This window comes from Mustela erminea, chromosome 3 (genome assembly GCF_009829155.1).
Source record: "Mustela erminea isolate mMusErm1 chromosome 3, mMusErm1.Pri, whole genome shotgun sequence".
NCBI classification, from domain to species: Eukaryota; Metazoa; Chordata; class Mammalia; order Carnivora; family Mustelidae; genus Mustela; species Mustela erminea.
Genome location: NC_045616.1, coordinates 100,314,417 through 100,335,247, shown reverse-complemented (window position 1 = coordinate 100,335,247; position 20,831 = coordinate 100,314,417). Strand labels below are relative to the sequence as shown.

Below are 20,831 nucleotides of genomic sequence, written 5' to 3'. Positions count from 1 at the left end.
AGAGAGAGAAACCATAAGATGGGGGAGCAGCAGGCAGAGGGAGAGGGAGAGCACATGGAGCTCGATCCCAGGACCCTAGGATCATGACCTGAGCTGAAGGCAGATGCTTAACCAACTGAGCTATTCAGGCGCCTCTATAATTTAATCTTTAATTGTAGAATATCCAGATCGGGTCATGACTGAAGAGGAATTAGCATCACCCAGAGATGGATATATTGACAGATGGGACTTTGTCTTCTCTTTTTTCAGAAGGTAAAGAGTGACTATTTTTCTAATGGATATTGCATCATGGAATGTGGAAACACAAAGTTAAAAATGGATATAAGAGTAAAACTGGATGCAAATGAGTCGACTGTGCTGGCCACATGCCTGTTTAATCACAGCTCCATTCCTCACCCTTCACCTGCTCTGCTCTGCATGACAGGGGGCTAAGTCCTGACAATTCCATTTCCAGAGTTTCCTTGCCAAATGGTCCAGTTAGTTTCAGCTAATGGCAGCCAATGCCAGGCAAAAGGAGATTGAAAGGGATTGGTTAGAGAGGGAAAAGATTCAAGAAAAGAATGTGTCATAGAAGCCAAGGGAGGAGAACATGCAATTGATTCAATTCTCCAAATACGTTAAGTGTGAACTCTGGGCCTCATTCTTATACTGAACACATCAGACCCCCAAGAAGACAAAGGCCTGGTCTGTCATCTTCAAGTGGAAGGACAGACATCTTCAGGCAGAGACTGTGACCACCCAGGGTGACTGCTGAATTCCAGGAATTCCAGCTGAGAGACAAGGGGATGATCACCCACTGTGTGTCAAGAGGCAGGAAAGGTAAGGTAAGGCCAAATTAGACCTCCAGGAGCCTTTAGCACTCAAGGGATTAAGGTTCTCTCTTTTGAAACAACATAAAACTTACCAAGACTAAATCCAAGACTAAATCCCTTAATTTTTTTTTTTTTTTTTTGAATGCCAAGACTAAATCCCTTAATTTTTTCTTTTTTTTTTAAATTTTCCGACCACAAAGTTTCGGATACTCACTAGTGCTAATTTTTCTCTTTGGGAACCTTGCACTCCTGTCTCACTAGGAAGGTGATCCCTCAAGGAATGAGCTGGCACCCTGGCCAGGTTTTGAATGGCATCTCTGCTAAGATTTAACAGTGTTAAATATTGCAAGGTCAAGCAAAATAAGAACTAAGATGTTACCAACGGATTTAACAGGGAAGCATTTGTTAGAGACCGGGTGAGAGCAGTTTCCCTGGGTGGGTTGGGTGAAGAATAGGAAATGAACATTATCCAAAGTAGCACTGCAATGAAAAGGAAAGGTAGTACCAGTGAGGGAGAACAGTTTCCTGAAACAAAAGAGATCTGAGCATTACCCGCAAATGACCAGAAAAGAAACCAGAGTCCCTCCTGGTCATCAAGATGGTTTGGGTTTGCTTACAATAAAAACACCTATCCATTCTGCAGTCCCTCATCTAGCCCTCCTTTGAAGGACCCCAGACTGTTTCTCCTGCTACACCTGGAAACCTTGGCAGCCACTGAAGTCAAGTAGGCAATGAGATCTAAACACTGACCCCTAATCCTACCTGCTTCATTAGCATGCCCAGGATCCCAAGAGAGCAGAACTCCTGGGGTCTGAGAAGCAGCCCAGAGAGGGTGGAGTCCTAAAAGTCAGGGACCCGGGTTCCAGTTCCGTCTCTGCCACTCCATAACCTGACACCCTATAGCCGTGTGACTTGCCTCAACTTGATCCCCGAAGTCTTGAGATGCCCAGGAAACATCGCTTGGGGTTTGAGTGCCGGCTACCCCAATGCACTACGGTGCGAACTGGGCCTCCGCTTTCCATTCTAGGAAACACCGTTTTACCGAGTAACCGAGAACATTGGTCAGCTAACCACTAGGTATACAGCAAGTGCTCGGGAGGTGCCAACATCACCGACTCTCGTCCTGCCCAGGTACATCCTTTAGCTCTCCGCGGCACGTAGCAGTGGGAGTGGGACGTGCCAGCGCTCGGGTCCGCGCCCCCCACTCCAACAGCCCTGGCGCGAGCCGCCAGTCGCGACCGCAGTGGTGCATTGTGGGGCTTGTAGTGTGGGGCTGGGGTTGGGTGGGTGGGCGCGGCCGCCGCAGTCGCAGCGGGGCCATCTTCGGCGGGCCGGCTGGTTCGGCCTGTGCAGCCCGCACCCGTGCCCCTCGCCCTGTCCGATGGCTCCGCGGCCGCTGAGCCCCTTGGTGCTGGCGCTGGGCGGCGCCGCGGCCGTGCTGGGCTCCGTACTCTTCATCCTCTGGAAGGCCTACTTCGGGCGCGGACGCGAGCGGCGCTGGGACCGGGGCGAGGCCTGGTGGGGCGCGGAGACTGCCCGCCTCCCTGAGTGGGACGAGTGGGACGTGAGTGCCGGGCGAGGGTCTGGGCCTCCGCGTGTGCGGCTGAGGGGTGTGATGCCCGGCGAGGGCAGAAGCGCCTAGGTCGGGGCTCGGCGCCGCAGACCCTGGCGAAAGGGCGCGCAGTGGTAGCCGGGCCGTCGTGAGTCCCACAACCTAGTGATGGGTGGGCACTTCGGAGGGTGTGCGGCACCGCCCTGCGCGGCCTCGGGACCCGGGCCTCCTCGTGGGCGCCGGAGCCCCGAGGGCGCGGCCCCGGAGCTCAGTCGAGCCCGCGCCCGGTCCAGCCCGCGCTCGCCGGGCGCCTGCGCAATGCGCACAGCCCGCGGCCCAGGGCATGTCGGGAGAGGCCGCCTCCCCCTTCCCCGGCGTGGGGCGGGGATGCGAGTTTACCCCCTTCGGTGTCCCCGGAGACCCTGGGACGTAGGGACTCTCAGTCTGAGGAGGCTGAGGCTTCGCGAGGGGAAGAAATTTCACCGAGGTCACTCGGGAGAAGCCAGAAGAACGGGGTTTGGGATTCAGGACTCCGAAGGCAGCGCTGGTCCCACTGCACCCGGCCTTGCCTTCCTGCCAGTTGACCGGTGGAGGGCGGGGATGGGTGCTTTGGTGTCTTAGGTCTTCCATTGGGAAGGGTCCGGCAGGAGGGTGCCGGCCGCAACCTGACCTGTGCCCACAGCCTGAAGACGAGGAGGACGAAGAGCCAGCGCTGGAGGAGTTGGAGCAACGTGAGGTGCTGGTGCTGGGGCTGGACGGCTCGGGGAAGAGCACGTTCCTACGCGTGCTGTCCGGAAAGCCACCGCTGGAAGGCCACATCCCCACCTGGGGCTTCAACTCTGTGAGGCTGCCCACCAAGGACTTCGAGGTGGACCTGTTAGAGAGTGAGCAGACCCCCCACACACACACGCGGTCTCCCCCATCACCTCAGTTGGACCCAAGCCGGGTCTTTGCTTGGGTATGTCTCCAGCATGTATATCTCACAGGACACATCCCTGTATGATATTCTTTCCCTGCCTCTCTGGGGCACAGGATACAGTCCACGCTCTGTATTCTGACATGATGGGCCATTCATGATTGGGCAATTCCAGCCTGGTCACTGCCTGTCCCTCACCCCAACTGAAGCTCACATGCCTAACACTGAGATTCCAAAAGCTAAAGTTTCCAAACATCTGCCAGGCATTACTTAATAAAACCCTCCCAACAACTCCACAAAAAACTGGAAGCAGTTATTACCCTTGTTACATGCATGAGGAAAGGGAGGCCCAGCGAGTTAAATAAAATCCTGGCTCACCCAGCTTGCCAGATGGGTAATGCAGACTCTGGCTGGAGGCTCTGGGTTTTCAGCAGCATGCTACATTGCTTGTTTCTGAAAGGTACTTGCTGTTTTCTTTCTTCTGTCTGTGCTTGCACTCTTCCCTCAGTCTGGAAAGCCAGCCTTTCCTCCCTTCAAAAACTGCTATACCTCTTTTCAGGATTTAGATCAGAGGCACATGGGTGGTTCGGTTCACAGAGCATTGACTTGATCTCACGGTCATGAGTTCAAGGTCTGTATTGGATGTGGAGCCTACTAAAAAATAAAACAATAAAGAATCTTCAAAAAAAAAAAAGATTTAGATCAAACATGATATCCTTATGAAGCCTTATCTGATTCCCAGGCTAGGTTAAGGGCTCTTCCTCTGAGCTGGCATTTGCCGCATACCAGCCTATGTCCCTGACGAGGCTTCTGGGGCACAGATGAGTCTGATCCAGCGTTGGTCCCGAGCGCCCAGCCTCAAGCAAGTAACTGAGAGAGCTTGTTGAGTGAGTGATCAGAAAGGGTCTGGGCCGCCCCTGTCCTCAGTGTTAGGCTTCTTGGGATTCTAGGAGAGGTTGGCAGAGGGGCTATTCAGAAGACAGCAGTACTTGGCCACCTGTGTCCAGCTGCAGACTGGGTGTGAGAGAGTAGTGGACTTCCTGCCAACCAAAGGGCTCAGACCATAAAGACTAGGTGGGTTTAGTTAAGTAGCAGCTTGTGGGATCAGACTCTTTCCTCCCTGCTTGTGGTAAATGTTGATATTCACCTGGAATATGGTCCTTTAAACAAGGTTTTACTGGTCTTCCTTTCTTGTGTCAGGGATGCAGAAGGGTCAAGTGGTATTCTGCACTTGACCCCCACTCTGGCAGAGATAGTACCCCCCAAACCTAGGAGAAGGGGGTTGGTGTTTTCATGTTACCCAGGAGTCTAAGGTTCAATAGAGTCACTCCTGGATTCTAACCCAGATCTCCCATTCAATGACACTTACTTGGCTATAGTCTACAGTGCCTGGCCTAGAGGCCACCCAAGCATGAACCCTTTGTTGATCTTTGATGACTCTTCCCTTCCTCGCCCCCCACTTCCTATATCCTATCCATTTGATTAGCTAGTTCTTTCAGCTTTATTTTCCAATAGACTTTGCATCTCTCCACTTCTCCCCACTTCCACCACTGCCTGCTTGGTCCAAGCCACCATCATCTCAGTACTATAATTGCCTCCTTGCGGGTCTTCCTGCTTTCACTTTGTCCCCTACTGTCAGCCAGCAGTATATTTCAGAAACCCATGTCACTGTTGCATAAAACCTTTAAGGGGTTTCCCCACAGTTTCACTGTAGCCTGACAGCCCTCATGTGGTCAAGCCCTGGCCAGCTTTGTTAGCTGTGGCTTCTTCCCCTCTCCCTCTGGCACTGCCTTGGCCACCCTGGCTGCCTTCTGTTTCAGACACATTGAGCTTGCTCTTCACTCTGCTTGTAATGCTTTCCTCTGCCTCTTCCCTTAGCTAGCTCCTTCTCGTTATCCCAGACTCCGCTCACATGCTGCCTCCTCAGGGAGACCTTCCCAGACTGCCCAATCCAAAGCCACCCCAAGCCATTTTCACTTTTTCTTTTTTATTTCCTTTCTGAAATGTGCTTATGTGCTATTGCTGTGTCTGTCTTGGTTACAGAGGGAGCTCCTTGAGAGCAGGGCCCTGTCTGCCTTGCTCACCTCTGTATCCCCAGCACCCAGATCAGTGCTTGGCACCTAGTAAGCACTCAGTAAATATTTGTTGAGTGCCTGCTATGTGCCAGGCATTGTGCTGAGGGCTTTGGGGGGATCCAGATGTAAATAGCTCTAACTCTCAAAGAGCACAGAGTCCTCAAGTGTTAGAAGTATATCCAGAAACTCTAGGATGCAATGTGGCTAATGGGGACTGTGCAGAGGGAAAAGAAGGCAACCCAGGTTGGGGGTACTATGTGGGCAGCCATGTGGTGGTAGGACTGAGTATGCTGTTTTCAAGGAAAGAAAATGGGGTGACCAGACTGAACATGAAACACTGAATGGGGAATGGTTATGTATAGGCTGGGCATGGAGTCTTGGCTTCTGACCACGCCATTACTGTCTGGGAGAGAAAGCTAGGAACTGGCAGAAAGCAGCTCAGGAAAAAGAACCAGAGAGTACAATTTAATGGGCACCTTGTATGCTAGTCTGTGAAAGGCGCATTGCGTGTGGTACCTTTGGGTTTTCCTGCAACCTGTTAGTAGGTAAGTTCAGTGAGGAGAACGCTGCTACTCGAAGGTAGTGAGTTGCCTAGGGAGCCCCAGCTATTAGAGCCAGAGCTAAACCAGATTGGCTCCAGAACCTGTGGTCTTCCTTGCCCCTGGTTGGTGGAGCCTTGGGAAGCTGTAAATGGGGTGGTATGGGGCTATATATAGAGAGCTGGGGCCCAGGGAGGCTCTGAGCTGGCCCCTGGCCTCTCCTCAGTTGGCGGCAGCCAGAACCTACGCTTCTACTGGAAAGAGTTTGTGAATGAAGTAGACGTGCTGGTGTTCATGGTGGACTCAGCTGACCGGTTGCGGCTGCCCTGGGCCCGGCAGGAACTGCACAAGCTGCTGGACAAGGACCCTGACCTGCCTGTCGTCGTGGTGGCCAACAAGCAGGTGAGGATAATGGGAGGGAAGCTGGCTTAGACCAGCTGGGCTTGATCCACTGATCCCTGGGCAGGGGCAGGGAGCACAGGAGAGAGATTCAGGCCCAGGCCTGTGATCTGGAGCACTCGGGTGAGATACTGTCCCCAACTCTTCTACCTCTGCTTTTTCCTCATCCCTGATCCTCATTCTCTGTCTGCCTTCCTCCTCGCCTCCCTGTCACCCACTATCCTGAAGAAATGAGAAAAATACTAAGCATCCACTATATATAAGGTATGGTTTTGAATGACATTTCACATTATGCTTCTAATTGATCCTACAGGATCCATTTTACAGATTGGAAATCTGAAGCTCAGAGAGGTTCTGTAATCTCCCCAAGGTTATACACCTTGAAAATAGTGGAATTGCAATGTCTACCTCCAAAACTTGTGCCTTTTCCACTCTGCCATGTCCTTGTGACTTCCAGCTCTAGATCAAAGACCTAAGCTAGGAAGTGATAAGTGGAACATATTCCAATAACAATAACAAATAAAATTTATAAGTGTGCTTACAGTGTGCCAGGCTAAGCACCTGACCGTCATGACCTCGCTTAAATCCTATAAAACCCCATGATAGGCCTTGTTATTATCCTCAGTGCCCAAAGTTAAAACTGGTATGTGGCAAAACTAGGACTTGAACTCAGATCTTCCTCAAAGATTCTGCTCTTAACCATGCTCTACTTTTCTTGGGCCTTTGGCCCAGCCACCCTCAGCATCACAGACTGAAGGTGCCACTCTCAATACATGCCAGGTAAAACTTAGCAACAGTACAGAGTTCTGTCATTTTTCCTGTGGCCTGGCCCACGTTCCTGAGAGCTGTGGCATTTGTTTCCAACCTGACTTGGAAAGAAGCTATACGTCTTTGATCCCAGTTTCTCCTGCCTATCAGGATATCCTTGACAATCACTTACAAGCATGTAACCATATGTCCTGGTCTGCCTGGGATGGCCCTCATTTATGGCTGTTGTTCTGGTATAATTATTAATAGTGTCCACTTTAAGTCTCAGAAGTACCCTGGTTTGGATGATGAATTACATCATCATTCTACTTATAAACTATAATTATGAGGATAACTCTAAGTGCCTCTCAGCAATGCCTGGCTTATAGGAAGAGCTATTTCTCACCGCAGTGGCTAATGGTAGTATGAAAAGAGGTTGGTACGAAGGAAAGTCGGAGATGAGAGAATTTAGACCAAGAGGCCCAGAGGCCACTTCTGGGAACTTAGGCCCCAGTGTTTCCCAGGATAGCCAAAGAACAGTTCTTCTCATGGATGACAGTGTGGGTGCTGGGAAACTGTGAGCTCTGTTCCAACCGGCTTCTCCATCTCATCCCAGGACCTGAGTGAGTCCATGAGTATGGTGGAGCTACAGCAGGAGCTGGGCCTGCGGGCTATCGATAGCCAGCGGGAGGTGTTCCTCTTGGCAGCCAGCATCGCCCCTGCAGGACCCGGCTTTGAAAACCCTGGCACCGTGCATATCTGGAGACTGCTCTTGGAGCTTCTCTCCTAGGCCGGCTATCACCAGCTTGCCACCCAACCCTGAAGACCCTAGTCCTGCCACTCCTCCTGTCTACTGCCAGTGTGGGCCTGAGGCAGGAGCCATGTAGCAGGACTGCCCTTCTCTCCACCCACCCTCCAGAGCAGGGCCTGGGCAAGGCCAGGAACCGCACAGAAGCCTTCCAACGGTGAGGTGGCCATGAGGCTGCTGAGGCAGATAGTGGAAGAGCATAGTGTCTGGCTCACTCCAGGCTGGAGTTGGATCAGGCTTTCACCACTGAAGGCACCTCCTTCTCTGATGCGTACAGTAAGGTGCTCAGTGGGCTTGGTTCTCCTCTCTGCAGGTCCCAGTGACTGAGAACCGGGACAGTGTCAGAAGTACTCCCAGTCTAAAACCGTTCCCTCCTGGTGACCTCATGCCCATCACGCAGGCAGGTTCTGGGCAGCACACAGTGAGCCTTGGCTCTAGGGCCCACAATGTCCTGCAGCCCCAGCTCCACCGGGCTGGCTCGAGGCCTTGTGCTATCTCTGCCTCTCAGGCCCTGTGACCATCAATTTTAGAGAGATGGCTTCCTTGGTTTTTTCTCACTTGGAGATAGATTTTCCAGCCATGAAGATAAGAAGGGCTGGGATGAACCTGGAGACAAGGAGTTCTCTGAAACCTTCCTGCTTCTGCAAGCTAAGGCCTGCCTGCCAGACTACAGCATCAAGTGGTGTTCAGCCCTGAGCAGAGACACGGAGGGCTTTCCTCCCCCTCATCTGGGGACAGAAACTGCTGCTCTGTGCCAGTGCCTGTGTTTACAGAAGTCTGGGGAAGGAGCCTGTGTCCCTGGGGAGAAGACCGTCACCTGAAGCTCGGTGTTGGCCTCAGAACTGCATTCTAATTATTTATTTATTTATACAAGGAACAGACCAAAGTCTCAGGTTCTGTTTCTAGGTGCTGTTATCAAAGCCCCAGATGACTGCCATGGAAAAATTTGTGTCTTTGAGGAAAACAGCTGGAATTGTGAGACATGTGATAACCTGCACTTGTCAGTGGAAACAAAGCTCTAGCTTTCCCCCAACATTTACAGCTATAATTGGCATCCCCCTTTACGGTGACCCACATGAACTTAAAACTCTGCCATTTGGCCCAGTATGTCAGAAGGACACAACCCCCTCCCGTGTAGCTGGTGGACTACCAGCTACAGAAAGGATATTTCAATCATGTAAATCCAAGTAAACAAAAATGGGAATTAGCAGATCAGCCAACAGGATACCTGAGGCTTTGGGTACCTCAGTCTTTCTGGACCTGCTGATTCCCCAGCCAAAAGTTGGACAGAATTTCTATTCTCTCCAGTGCACACTCACAGTTTATTTATATGCTGACACTAGTGCAGGCCAAGGACGGAGACTTTTGTCTGCGCTGAGTAATCAGTAGCCACAGATGGGTTTTTTTTTTTAGCAGAGATAGCCAACTCAGTTTGCTTTTTAATTGAGAATAGAGATGATGTGCCTTCATTTCACTTGACATTGACTCAGCGTGCCTCAGTTCCATGCTGTGGCCTACACAAGAGGCAGCACAGGGAGGAAGGTGGGATGGACGCTCTAGAAGTCCAGAAGTGTGACGAGTTACAGTGGCCTGCTGTGCTCTTGGGCTGTGGGTGTATGACAGAATCACTGTCCTTTGAAATTCTAATTAACTTTCTGCAGAAAAAAGAAGAGATTTGTCTGCTTTTATCTTAAATATTTAAGGAATGACTTGACTTTTAGAGTACCCTTTGAACTTTTGCCGACAGCTTTTCATTTTGACATTTAAAGAATGTGAAACTTTGTCTTTGTTCTATAAACTTCACCTTGTTCTCCAGTGCTTGACATTTACCTCTGGAACCAGCATCGTTGTAGGGGACCCTTTTCTAATTAAGATCTCCCTTTGATCTAATGAGTATCGTTATGTAATACACTTTTCAAAGTCTGCAGTGAGGGGAATGAACTTGAATAGTTATATCCACGAGTGACCTCTGAAGACCACTCCCAGAACTGACGGGTCTCAGGGGTACACCGGAAGACACAAACCACTGAGGGGGCCTGAAGGTCCAGAGTACCACCCTGATGCTTGTGCAGAAAATAGATGTTCTCTTGACCCGTGGGTGTGCCTCATCACATTTGTGGCTGACTGCTACACTCCTCTGGTGGGACTGCTGGCCTGTCGTCCAGGCAGAGGGTCAACACTGCTCAACCGCTCTGGTTTCTGCCAGGACTGGGCAAAGTGGAGAACGGGCCTCTCATGAATAGCCGAGTGCCTGGCCCGTGCTGCTCTTACCCAGTTGCTCCTGAATGTGACTTTCTGATTCACCAGCCCAGATCACCTGCTCCTGGAAACCAGCCATTATCTGTGGAGTTCATCTCAAAGTGAGTTTTCTGAGCTAGCCTGGGTGACACTGCTCCCCCAAGACTGCCCCAACACTATAGCTCCCAGCCTGCTTGAACATGGGATATGGGTCAAATGTCAGCCCCTCTCCTTTTCTAAGGAAGGCAACTGGAAGGCAGGCTCTGGATCTGACAGAGCAGGCATTCCACATCAAAAGGAAGCTTCTGCTTCTGCCTGCCTGTTCAACCGATGCCTGATCATTCAACCTGGCACCAACGGCTTCTGATCTTAAGAATTAATGCAATGTGGCTTCTGATTTTCCATCCTCTCACCTGCTGCCAACCCTCTGAGGAGAGGCCGACTTGGCCCAAAGCTTGGTCATGTGAATGGTCTAAGCAAGAAGGCTCTAAGACCACCACCTTGACTGGCTGCTTATCCATAGGAGCCTCTTCTGGTACCTCTTGCCCTGACACACTGGTATCCAAACATAAGGACGGGGGTCGATGGTGAAATCAGCCTGTCACAGCGCTCCCCTCCCTCCACAGAGATGTGCTGATGAAAATCTGAAGACTCTTGCCTGTCTGTGTGGATGAAACACTAGATTGCAAAACAATGTTTCCACCTGTCTATGGAAAACATTTTGTTCTTAAGCTTGCTTACTAGCAACTGCCAGCACTTTGAACTAGCTGCTGAAACTCACCTGTGGTATTCATCCTGGTGCACCTGCCCACATCTCAGGCCTGGAATAGTCTGAGCATCTTCCTGTCACATTTGTTGGCTCACACATCGTCAGTCATTTCTACTAGCTGTGTGAAGAAAACCAGCTTTTCCTCATTTGCTGCCTCTGCGAGGTGGGCCCACGAGGTACATAAAGAGAATTCCCATCAAAGATCTGGAAGTGAAAAGGCCTTGCTGTCCCACCCCAAGCCCTGTGAACCCAGACCCATAGGGCTGCCAAGGACAGATTGCATTAAGGGAGACCCAATGGCTGTTTGAGACACACAATAAATGCCAAAAATTCAAATACGGTTTCACTTGAATTCTGATTTTGAGGAGTATATCCTGGGTGCTCATAGTTCCAATGAGGGGCAGGTATGGGGGATGGTCCCAGAAGTTTCAGTAACACGATCATTTGTATCTGTACCTGGTGGCCATTTCTTGGGAGTTCTAGCTGATGGGGCCAGAAGTCAGAATGGAGCGTTCCCTCTGCACCTGCCTTGGGCTCAGCTCCAGATGCCCAGGGAAGATTCATGCACTCAAGCGCAGTCGGCCAGGGGATGTCAAGCTGATTAAAAAGCAGTTGTAACTGGTATGTATTGCTACAGGAAGACTGGGGCATAGGGAAGACGGGACACTTACATAGCATAAGGATGGGGGATAGTGGCAGAAAAGGCTTTCCAAAACTGGCACCTGAATTGGGTAAAGAAACAAAGGGACAGCTGTCAAAGGCCTGAATTTGGAATACCATGGAGGATGTTATGAGGACAAATAAAAGCCCTCATGAGTGGGATGCCTGACTCGCTCAGTCTGTAGGTACAGCATGTAATTCTTTGTCTCAAGGTCATGAGTTCAAGCCGCAAATTGGGCATGGAGCATACTTGAAATACAGAATCCCCTACCTGGAGACTAGATTCCAAAGCCTGTGTGCACACTGCTACAAGGGCCAGTTCACTGCTGGGGGCTAAGCCAGCATAGGAGGGCTTTCTGGGGCCCCGTTTCCAGCCTGCCCTGATAGCGTGGGACAGATAGGCTGCCTTCAGGGGCTCATGGAGAGGATATAGCAGGTGAAAACCCAGGCTTAGCGCTTGTACTGACTTGACTTCAGACCTCACGCTGGCCTCTCAAGCCTGTTTCCTTACCTGTAAAATGGTGAAGCCAGACACCCTGCAGGACTTTATGTGAATTGATCTGCATAAAAACACCAAATCTTTTTTTTTTTTTTTCTTTTAAGATTTTATCTATTTAACAGACAGAGATCACAAGTAGGCAGAGAGGCAGGCAGAGAGAGGAGGAAGCAGGCTCCCCGCCGAGCAGAGAGCCCGATGCGGGGCTCGATCCCAGGACCCTGGGATCATGACCTGAGCCGAAGGCAGAGGCTCTAACCCACTGAGCCACCAAGGCGCCCCAAAACAAATCTTTTTAAAGAGGAATAAGGAGAACCAGATTTGAGGTGCCCTTCTAGGCGAAACATTAGGAATGAGAGGGGTTTTTTTTTTTTTTTTTGTAAAGGTTTTATTTATTTATTTGACACAGAGAGATCACAGTAGGCAGAGGCAGGCAGGCAGAGAGGAGGAAGCAGGCTCCCTGCTGAGAAGAGAGCCTGATGCGGGGCTCGATCCCAGGACCCTGGGACCATGACCTGAGCCAAAGGCAGAGGCCCAACCCACTGAGCCACCCAGGCACCCCAATGAGAGGGGTTTTGTACTACAATAGCTCAAGATAAAGTATCAAAAGCAGAAAATGCCCAGTGCCCACCCCACAGTGCCTGTGATCCTGTTGTGTGTCATCACCTCACATAGCCAAATTAGGCAGGCCTACCCCAGAGAAGGGCCACACAGTGTATACCCAGTACCTGGCAGACAGATGCTATTCAGCAGTCCACCAGTCTCAGTGGACTTGGGGGCCTCAGGTTCCTTTCAGAGCAAGCAATCTCAAGACGAGTAGTGAAGGCCAGTCATAAGGAGGCAGCAATCCAACTACTTCCCCTCTGGCCCTTGAGCCAATCTACTGAGACATACCTCCTAAGCAGCCCAAGGTTAGCAGCAGGCTTATGTAGAAGGCTTAATGCTGTGCAGGAAACCAAGAAGAGCAATGCAACTGGAACAGAGGACAAGAGGAGGGAGGCCACACCTAAGAGGGGAGGACGACTGTGGCACATTAAGGGCTGGATGGCCTCTCTGCCTGGCCGAGTGGGTTTTCACAGGGACAGTCCCAGAGCTTGGTTGGGAAGGGAACACACAACCACCAGAAAAGTAAAATAGTCTTTTTATTATATACAGGCTATACGTAAACCACCCACCCACTCTGAAAACAGTAGGTTCTGGCTTTTCTCAGGGCACTCAGAAGCTTCTTGGAGACCGTTCCTTCCCTTCAGAAAGGGGAGCATGAGTGTGTGCATGCATGTGCATGTGTATGTAACCTTCTGATTCCATGAGGTTTGACCAGCCTCATCTAGCCACATGCCCCTCCTTGCCTTAAACCCTGGCTTTGAGCTTCTCTGGTCCACGAGGAGACCTCAGCCTAGGGCAGGCATAAGCCAATCATTCAACCTCCATCTTGTTCTTCTGCAAAGAATCAATGAAGGTTTGCCACTCCGCTGGGTAAAAACGCTTATAGACGTTGATCTTATTCCGAATCTGTTTCGGGGTATCTTGGTAGTAATTCTTCTCATCCCGGGCCATAGCCTAAGAAGGGAGAAGCCACTTGAGGAGGGCTGGACAGGCAAAGTTTCAAATCCTAGTACTGCTTGAGCTGGGCTGGGCAAGCCACTTAGTGTCCCTGAAGTCCACGTTCCTCACCTCAAAAACCATGGTGTATGTGGGGAAATGGATGCAAATTCCCTTGGGAACAAGGCAGGAGCTGCGGCCAGATATGAATGGCTAATGCTTCATCCATAGCTCACTGATCCCATTTGGGCACCAGAATCCAGTGCAGCCAGATCTTCCAATTTTTAAGAGAAGTCAAAAATAGTAACTTTAATTCAAAAACTCTCATAATTAAAATGGCACCTAGTTCAAGTTCTTTAAAAATACCATGCAAATAAAACTACATGTCTGAGTGGAATATGAACCACAGGCCAATCAGTCTATTCTGGCTACAAGCATCTGTCCATGAGATCAATTTCCTAAAGTCTCTCTTTCCTTCGTTTGCACTCAGTCTCAGGCAAGAGATAAGATCAGACCCCAAATGGTCCAGGGCACCTTCCTAACAGACCTAAGTGGTTCTTCCTGCCAGGCCTGAACCACTCACCTTATAGTCCTCCCCATGATTCTCCACCATGTAGCGCACATAGTCAATGAGGTCTCGAGACAGCGTGTTTCCTTTCTTTTCTGGAAGGCTGGCTTCTGCCTCCAGGTCTAGGGTGAGAGAAACCAGGACACAGAAAATGACGTTTTGCCTCCCGTACTTTTTGAGTTGCCCAATCACCCTTTCACCCATCCCAAACCAAGGCCATCAGATGGGCTTTGCCTCTCCAGCCCCAAATTCAGTGCTCTTCAGCCCCTGGGATTCCAGGCCCTGCCTATGACACAATCATCTATCACTATGGCAACTACCTAAAAGGTAAGTCATCTCTCTTGGGTCTCAGCTGGGTAAAGGGCAGGGACCAAATTAATAATCTCTACTTAGTACTGGGTCCCGGGACAAAGGTGAAGACACATTGCCTACCACAAGTTGTACCTTCACTGTTAAAATAGCTAGGCAGGAGTATCCGGGTGGCTTAATCAGTTAGACATCCGACTCTTGGTTTCAGCTCAGGTCATGATCTTATGGGTCGTGAGACTGAGCCCCATGTGGGAATCCATGCTGACCATGGAGTCTGCTTGTCCTTTTCCCTCTACTCCTCTCCCCACTCTCACTCTCTCCCTTACTCCCTGGAATAAATAAAATCTTTAAAATTAACTAATTAGGGCGCCTGGGTGGCTCAGTGGGTTAAGCCACTGCCTTTGGCTCGGGTCATGATCCCAGGGCCCTGGGATTGAGTCCCGCATCGGGCTCTCTGCTCAGCAGGGAGCCTGCTTCCCTCTCTCTCTCTGCCTGCCTCTCCGTCTACTTGTGATCGCTCTCTGTCAAATAAATAAATAAAATCTTAAAAAAATAATAAAAATAAAATTAAATTAAATTAAATTAACTAATTAAATTAAATAGGTAGGCAAATACTCCCCATTGCTCAAGTAGGAGAAAAACAGCTCAGGGAAACAAGGTGGTCAAATGTTATCCAGGGGTTAAGTGCTTATAGTCAAAATTATCTTTGACTTGGTTGCCAGAGGCTGGGGTGGGAGGGAGGCAGGGAAATGGGGAGTTGTTTAATGTGTAGAGTTCCATTTCTGAAGATGAAAAAGTTCTGAAGATCTAATGCATGACAACATAAACATTCTTAACACTACTGAGCTATATAATTAAAAATGATTAAGATGGTAAACTTGGTAAGTTTTCTACCACAATTTAAAAAAATTCTTTAAAGAATGAGAACTAAAAAAATAAAATAAAAAGAAGTAAAAAGTTTAGAAATTTGACAGAAAATACACCTAATTTTATTCATGCAATCCTTTGCAGTAATTCTTACGAGAATTCTTATGAGAATCACTGATAGGAACTCAAGAAATTCTCTATCAAATGCCTGGCCATTTAAAACCCTTTTAAGGAGAACCGTTAACATCTTGGACAGGTAAGAGGAAGATAAGTAGAGAATTTCAGAGTATTCCTGCTTCCCTGTAGAATTTACTCTTTTAATATTCAGTCTCTATAGCATTAATAAATATGAAACTGATTTGTAACTGAAAAGATTAAATAAGATGGTGAAATCTATAAAAATCTGTTCATCCTTAAATTCATGACAAGCTGAACATATGTCTGAGACACTGGGTTCTTTTCTATCCTCTTGGGCACCTGGCTGCATCCTCCCTGAACATTTCTGACCTCACTTCACATGTTTTATTAAGTAGACTAAAAATATCCCAGTCAGAGACAGTCTTAACTTTGTGAGCCCTGGACCAGCTCCCTTCTTCCCTCCGAACCTCAGTTTTTCCATCTGTAAAATGAAGACATCTGAGGGCCCTTTCTGGCCCTGACTGTGCAGAAAGATGAACTAGAGGAATGTGGACAGCACCCACCGTTTAGCACATAGGGCTTCCGCACAAGCTCCTTAGGCCTCTCCTCTATGTCTACCTCCATGGCCTTCACCTGCAGAGAACACAGCCTGTGAGACCAGTAGACAAAGGAAGAATCTTAGAGAGGGAAAACTCTAGAGGCTCCTGCCAATCCCAACACAACTGATTATCCATAAGAATCCCTACACATAATCAGGCAGGAACAGATGACGGAGAGAACCAATGCCCCGGAGGCCTTACGGTTTCTAAAAGGGACTCAAGGAAGCAAGTCATCTTTCTGTGCCTATCTAAAAAATGGGCATAATGCTACCTCACCTCATGTGTGCTAATCAAATGAAACATTTGAAAGCTCTTTATAATTTACAATGAAATTTATAATTTACAATGAAAAGATAGCAGATATCTTCTCTATGAAGAGGAGCAACTTGACAGTGCTTGGCTATAGCTTCACATTTGATCAACAAACAGTACTGCCATTTTCCTCTGGCATGAAGGGATAAGAAGAAATTTATCTAAAAGCAATGGCCACAGGGTGCCTAGTTGGTTCAGTCCGTTAAGCATCTGCCTTCAGCTTATGTCATGATCTCAGGGTCCCGGGATGGAGCCCCGTGTCAGGATCCCTATGCAGCAGGGAGTCTGCCTCTTCCTCTGCCCTTCCCGTGCTCCACTCTCAGCTTGCTAATAAATAAATAAAATCTTTAAAAAGTATTCAAATAAATAAATAAATAAAAACAATGGGACAAATCCAATCAGCAAGTCCATTCATTAGGTTAACTATTGAGCACTAGTCACATTCTAACCACCAATGAACAAGACACAAGGTCCTTGTCCCCAAGAAGATTATGTTGAGGGAAAGAGGCACATGCAATAAACAAATACATATATAAAACACCATCAAGTATTTACAAGTGCTACGAGTTAAAGCTGGAAATAAATTACTGGGTAAAAGAGTTCTACTTTTTTTAAGTGTGGTGCAGAAAAAGACTTATTTGGGAGAAACTAAGGAAGCCTCAGACCAAGGATATTAGATGACTGGGGGAAGGTGTAAGTAAGAGTAAGTAAAAATCCCAAACTCTGGGGAGTCCTTACTAGGAAAGTGAAGGGCAGAAAAAGATAAATCCTGAGACATACCATTGGGATCCCAAGGGACCCAAACAAGCTCATTTCGGAGGGATAAAGAAAATGAGTGGAGAAGAAAAGAGGGGAGCTCCAACCCAGGTCCAATGTGTGCTGGGAAGTAGGAGGAGGTAGTAAAGAGTTCTTCAACCACAGTCACTGCAAACTGCCGGAGCTGGCTATAGGAAGGTCGCAAACCCAGGAAAGGCGTAGTAAGCGTGGCAATGCACAGGAAGAAGTTCTTAAACTCAGCTAAGTATGGAAGCAAACAGGGATGAAGGGCGAGGACCCTGCCACGTCAGTACCTTTCTCTTACGGAGGGGAACCGCCTTGTTGGGGTCCATAGCCAACCCCATCTCGGCCAGGTTCTGCCGCACGGATTTGGCGTGGTCCCAGGCATGTCGGATGTGGGAGCTATAGGCAAAGAGAGAGAGATCGCGGAACCATCATCTCGCCGGCCGTCCCAGCCGAGGTCCCCTGCCTTCCAAACCCCGGTCCCCTCACCATTCGATCCGTGGCGCTGCTTTCCGTCGAGCATTCCGGTTCAGCCGCTTCCGGTTAACATTGTAACCGAACTTCTGTCTCCTGGTCTTCCCCTTGGCTTTGGGCATTTCCTTGACCACCGAACCGACAGCTAGAACTGGATGCCTCCCACACGCAGCGCCTCGTGTCTCCGACTACTTCCTGTGGATGCTCGCAAGGGTTTGCGGGCTTTTTCGGGAAATGTAGTCCATCCTGTAGAGACCTCATGCAGATTACTATAATGACTACGACTCCCAGAATGCAACGAGCGGTTGGCGTCTGCGTACAAGCTCAGCAAATCCCTTTCCCCCACTCCCCTTCAATGACCTCATCAGAAGGCGGAGCTTAGCGTTCGCATTTTTTCCCAAAGCAGCTTCCCGGGACATGGCGGCTCCTGGTCCTGTGACTCCGGGGCCACCCTTTGAACCAGCACAGCCCCCAGTCATTGAGGGCTTTAGCCCCAGTATCTACCGCACTCAAGAAAGCTTCAAGGAAAAATTTATTCGCAAGACCCGCGAGAACCCAATGGTACCCATAGGTAAGCAGGTGTCATAGGAACTGTAGACGGAGAGGATAGTGATGTCTGAGGGAATGAATTAGGTGAGGACCGGGAATGCCTAGGGGGAAGGGAGTGAGAGCGGACCAGAGTTGTGGCGCCGAGGCCGGGGGGTGAGAGGTGATCCTGATTGGAGCAGGAGTTGGGCGGGATTGGGGCCCTGAGATAGGGCGAGCCCTGTAACTGGGAGGACCCTTCCTCCGCCAGACCCTCCCACTAGGCCCCCTCTGCCTCCGCCGTTACTCAGAGCTCTGGACTCCGAGTACTGGAGGCCCACGGGGGGGAGGGGCCTCCAGGGCCGGAACGTGCTACTCCCCCACTTACTTTGTCCCCTCCTCAGGCTGCCTGGGCACGGCGGCCGCCCTCACCTACGGCCTCTACTGCTTCCACCGGGGTCAGAGCCGGCGCTCTCAGCTCATGATGCGCACTCGGATCGCTGCCCAGGGCTTCACGGTCGCAGCCATCTTGCTGGGTCTGGCTGCATCTGCTATGAGGTCTCGATCCTGAGTCGGAGACCTGGCCTTGAACGTTACACAGAGATCATTCCCGGCCCCAGGCGCAACCACCGGCCCCGCTACCTGACTTATTCCTTCGTCTCCCCTGACAAGGCCCCTATCAGCGGGCGAGGAAGTGGCCAATTGTGTAACTGACAGGTGTTTTTTCGGGAATCTCGGATTCGTTTGTTTGGGTGTTGCATACTTGTATTTGTGCCCCACTCTCTTCACTTCCTACTTAATAAACTGATCCACTTGTAGTTTGGTGAATTCATTCTCAATCTAGCACCCCCAGGGTTTTTGGTCTTTGGTTTTAGGAGATTGTCTAAAGACTATAGGGGCCCTTAGAAATCTTGCAGTCTAATGATTACCAAACTTTTCTGGTAACAATCACCTGGGGGAACTTGTTAAAGTTAGATATTCGGTAGAGTGATGCTATTTGAAAAAACAACAACAACAACAACAACTGATCTTCCCAACAATCTTCAGACCTTCAACTGGAAACCCTTCCTTCAGTTGAGGCTGGCCATGGCCCTGCCCCAGGCAGGGAGGTTCTGCCCTCCACTTTGCTTCTGCTCCTCACCCCACTCCCACCTCCTGAGAGCATCTAGACTCCACTGATGTAGACTACCCCCACTTGGTTCTTGATGCATCTTAAAGAACAGGAAACTGAGCCTCAGAGAAGGCAGCATGGTGGAGTGGTAAGAGTGTAGTCACAAAGCTTGCCATTGTTCTGTGTATCTAGTGTTTTAGGATTAAGGAAGAAAAGGGGCTGGAGACCTTGAGTGAACTCTACAAGAGGCAACCTGTGAGTTTCTCATTCATGCAAAGTCTCAAGTATTCTTGGACTGTGGTCAGATCTAAAGTCTGATTCGGTGGGACCCAGTTTCCTTCCATGTATGACTCCATTCAGTTTCAACACCAGCTGCAAGCTGCCAGAAAGGAAAGAGGAAGTAAGGAAGACACACTTTGGGGGCCCCCTAACACCCTCTAGCTTTCTAAGTGGAGAAGTGTATGAGTAGGGGCCCACTAAGTTTCCTGTTCTCATCATGGTCTCTCAGTTGCAAGGCAGAGATTATAAATGTGAAGCAGTACATTTTGGTGATGGATTCAAGAACTAGATAGGAAGGGGTGAGGACTATGGCACCTCTAAAGAGGAAGGCCATTATTTTTAGCTGTTGGTGCTATTGTGTTCCCCTAAAAAAGATATGTTGAAGTCCTAACCCAGTATCTCAGAATGTGATCTTATTTGGAAATAGGGTCTTTACAGTGATAATTAAGTTAGAATGAGGTCATTAAGGTAGGCCTTAATCCATTCTGGCTGGTTTCCTTATAAAAAGGGGAAATTTAGGGGCACCTGGGTGGCTTAGTGGGTTTAAGCCTCTACCTTTGGCTCAGGTCATGATCCCAGGGTCCTGGGATCGAGCCTGCATCGGGCTCTCTGCTCGGCGGGGAGCCTGCTTCCCTCTCTCTCTCTCTTGCCTGCCTCTCTGCCTACTTGTGATCTCTGTCAAATAAATAAGTAAAAATCTTTTTAAAAAATAAATAAATAAAAAGGGGAAATTTAGACACAAAGATAGACTGCATAGATGATATGAAGATCAACTCGGGATTGTAGTGATGCACAAGTCGAAGAATGCCTGAGTGCTGCCAGAAGCTTGGAGAGAAGCCTGTACAACAGATCCTTCCCTAGTGCCTTCAGATGGAATGTGGCCCTGCTGACACTTTGATTTTGGACTTCAGACCTCTAGAACAGTGAGACAATAAATTTCTGTTGTTCTGTGCCAGACACTGCGGTACTTTGCTATGGCATCTCTAATAAAATAAAGTTGGCAATTACTCAAATTTTTTTAAACATTATACAGGTCACAGTGGCTTAAACACAGCCTGTTTGCAACCTCTGCTGAAGAAGGTATGATCACTGAGTATTTATCCCAGATCTACAAGGCAGGGGACACTATCTGAAGGAGGGAAAGCATTGAGTCTTCCACATCCAGAGGGTACTGGCCAGACCCAAGGAAAGGAGTCTGGCAGCAGCGACCTTCACCAGCCTCAACCCGGGCTTAGAGGGAGCCACCACAGGGAACCTCTGGTCTTGCCTCTTTGCTCCCACTTAAACCTTCTTACTCTCTGGGAGCCTTGGTATCC

The 20,831-nt window shown here is 49.4% G+C and overlaps 3 protein-coding genes across 5 annotated transcripts; 2 read left to right on the top strand and 1 right to left on the bottom strand.

Annotated features, from left to right (window-relative positions):
• Positions 1-2,071: 2,071 nt before the first annotated feature.
• ARL10 (ADP ribosylation factor like GTPase 10) lies at positions 2,072-9,837 on the top strand. The gene is made up of 4 exons (XM_032336967.1): positions 2,072-2,376; positions 3,047-3,248; positions 6,121-6,296; positions 7,657-9,837. The coding sequence occupies exons 1-4, from the start codon at positions 2,194-2,196 to the stop codon at positions 7,828-7,830; spliced, it is 735 nt and encodes a 244-aa protein (XP_032192858.1). The 5' UTR covers positions 2,072-2,193; the 3' UTR covers positions 7,831-9,837.
• Positions 9,838-13,135: 3,298 nt separating this feature from the next.
• On the bottom strand, positions 13,136-17,873 carry NOP16 (NOP16 nucleolar protein). Of its 3 annotated transcripts, none has more exons than XM_032336964.1 (5): positions 17,616-17,873; positions 17,417-17,525; positions 15,999-16,084; positions 14,137-14,243; positions 13,136-13,571 (listed from the first exon to the last, which is right to left on the bottom strand). In XM_032336964.1, exons 1-5 carry the CDS (start codon positions 17,647-17,649, stop codon positions 13,428-13,430), a joined length of 480 nt encoding a protein of 159 aa, XP_032192855.1. In that variant the 5' UTR covers positions 17,650-17,873; the 3' UTR covers positions 13,136-13,427. The 3 variants fall into 3 exon arrangements, with proteins under 3 accessions (XP_032192855.1, XP_032192852.1, XP_032192854.1); XM_032336961.1 differs by having other exon boundaries at positions 15,999-16,068; positions 17,616-17,867; XM_032336963.1 differs by lacking the exon at positions 15,999-16,084 and having other exon boundaries at positions 17,616-17,871.
• Positions 17,874-17,931: 58 nt separating this feature from the next.
• On the top strand, positions 17,932-18,943 carry HIGD2A (HIG1 hypoxia inducible domain family member 2A). The gene is made up of 2 exons (XM_032336965.1): positions 17,932-18,171; positions 18,530-18,943. Exons 1-2 carry the CDS (start codon positions 18,018-18,020, stop codon positions 18,694-18,696), a joined length of 321 nt encoding a protein of 106 aa, XP_032192856.1. The 5' UTR covers positions 17,932-18,017; the 3' UTR covers positions 18,697-18,943.
• Positions 18,944-20,831: the final 1,888 nt, after the last annotated feature.

Excerpts from the sequence above, each read along its gene's own strand:
- ARL10 (XM_032336967.1), top strand. The coding sequence starts at position 2,194 with ATGGCTCCGCGGCCGCTGAGCCCCTTGGTGCTGGCGCTGGGCGGCGCC. Across the intron at positions 2,377-3,046 it reads CTGAGTGGGACGAGTGGGAC|CCTGAAGACGAGGAGGACGA; the intron begins GTGAGTGCCGGG and ends CTGTGCCCACAG. Across the intron at positions 3,249-6,120 it reads CGAGGTGGACCTGTTAGAGA|TTGGCGGCAGCCAGAACCTA; the intron begins GTGAGCAGACCC and ends GCCTCTCCTCAG.
- NOP16 (XM_032336961.1), bottom strand. The coding sequence starts at position 17,722 with ATGCCCAAAGCCAAGGGGAAGACCAGGAGACAGAAGTTCGGTTACAAT. Across the intron at positions 16,069-17,416 it reads TTCCCCTCCGTAAGAGAAAG|GTGAAGGCCATGGAGGTAGA; the intron begins GTACTGACGTGG and ends TGTTCTCTGCAG. Across the intron at positions 14,244-15,998 it reads GAAGCCCTATGTGCTAAACG|ACCTGGAGGCAGAAGCCAGC; the intron begins GTGGGTGCTGTC and ends CTCTCACCCTAG.
- HIGD2A (XM_032336965.1), top strand. The coding sequence starts at position 18,018 with ATGGCGGCTCCTGGTCCTGTGACTCCGGGGCCACCCTTTGAACCAGCA. Across the intron at positions 18,172-18,529 it reads GAACCCAATGGTACCCATAG|GCTGCCTGGGCACGGCGGCC; the intron begins GTAAGCAGGTGT and ends TCCCCTCCTCAG.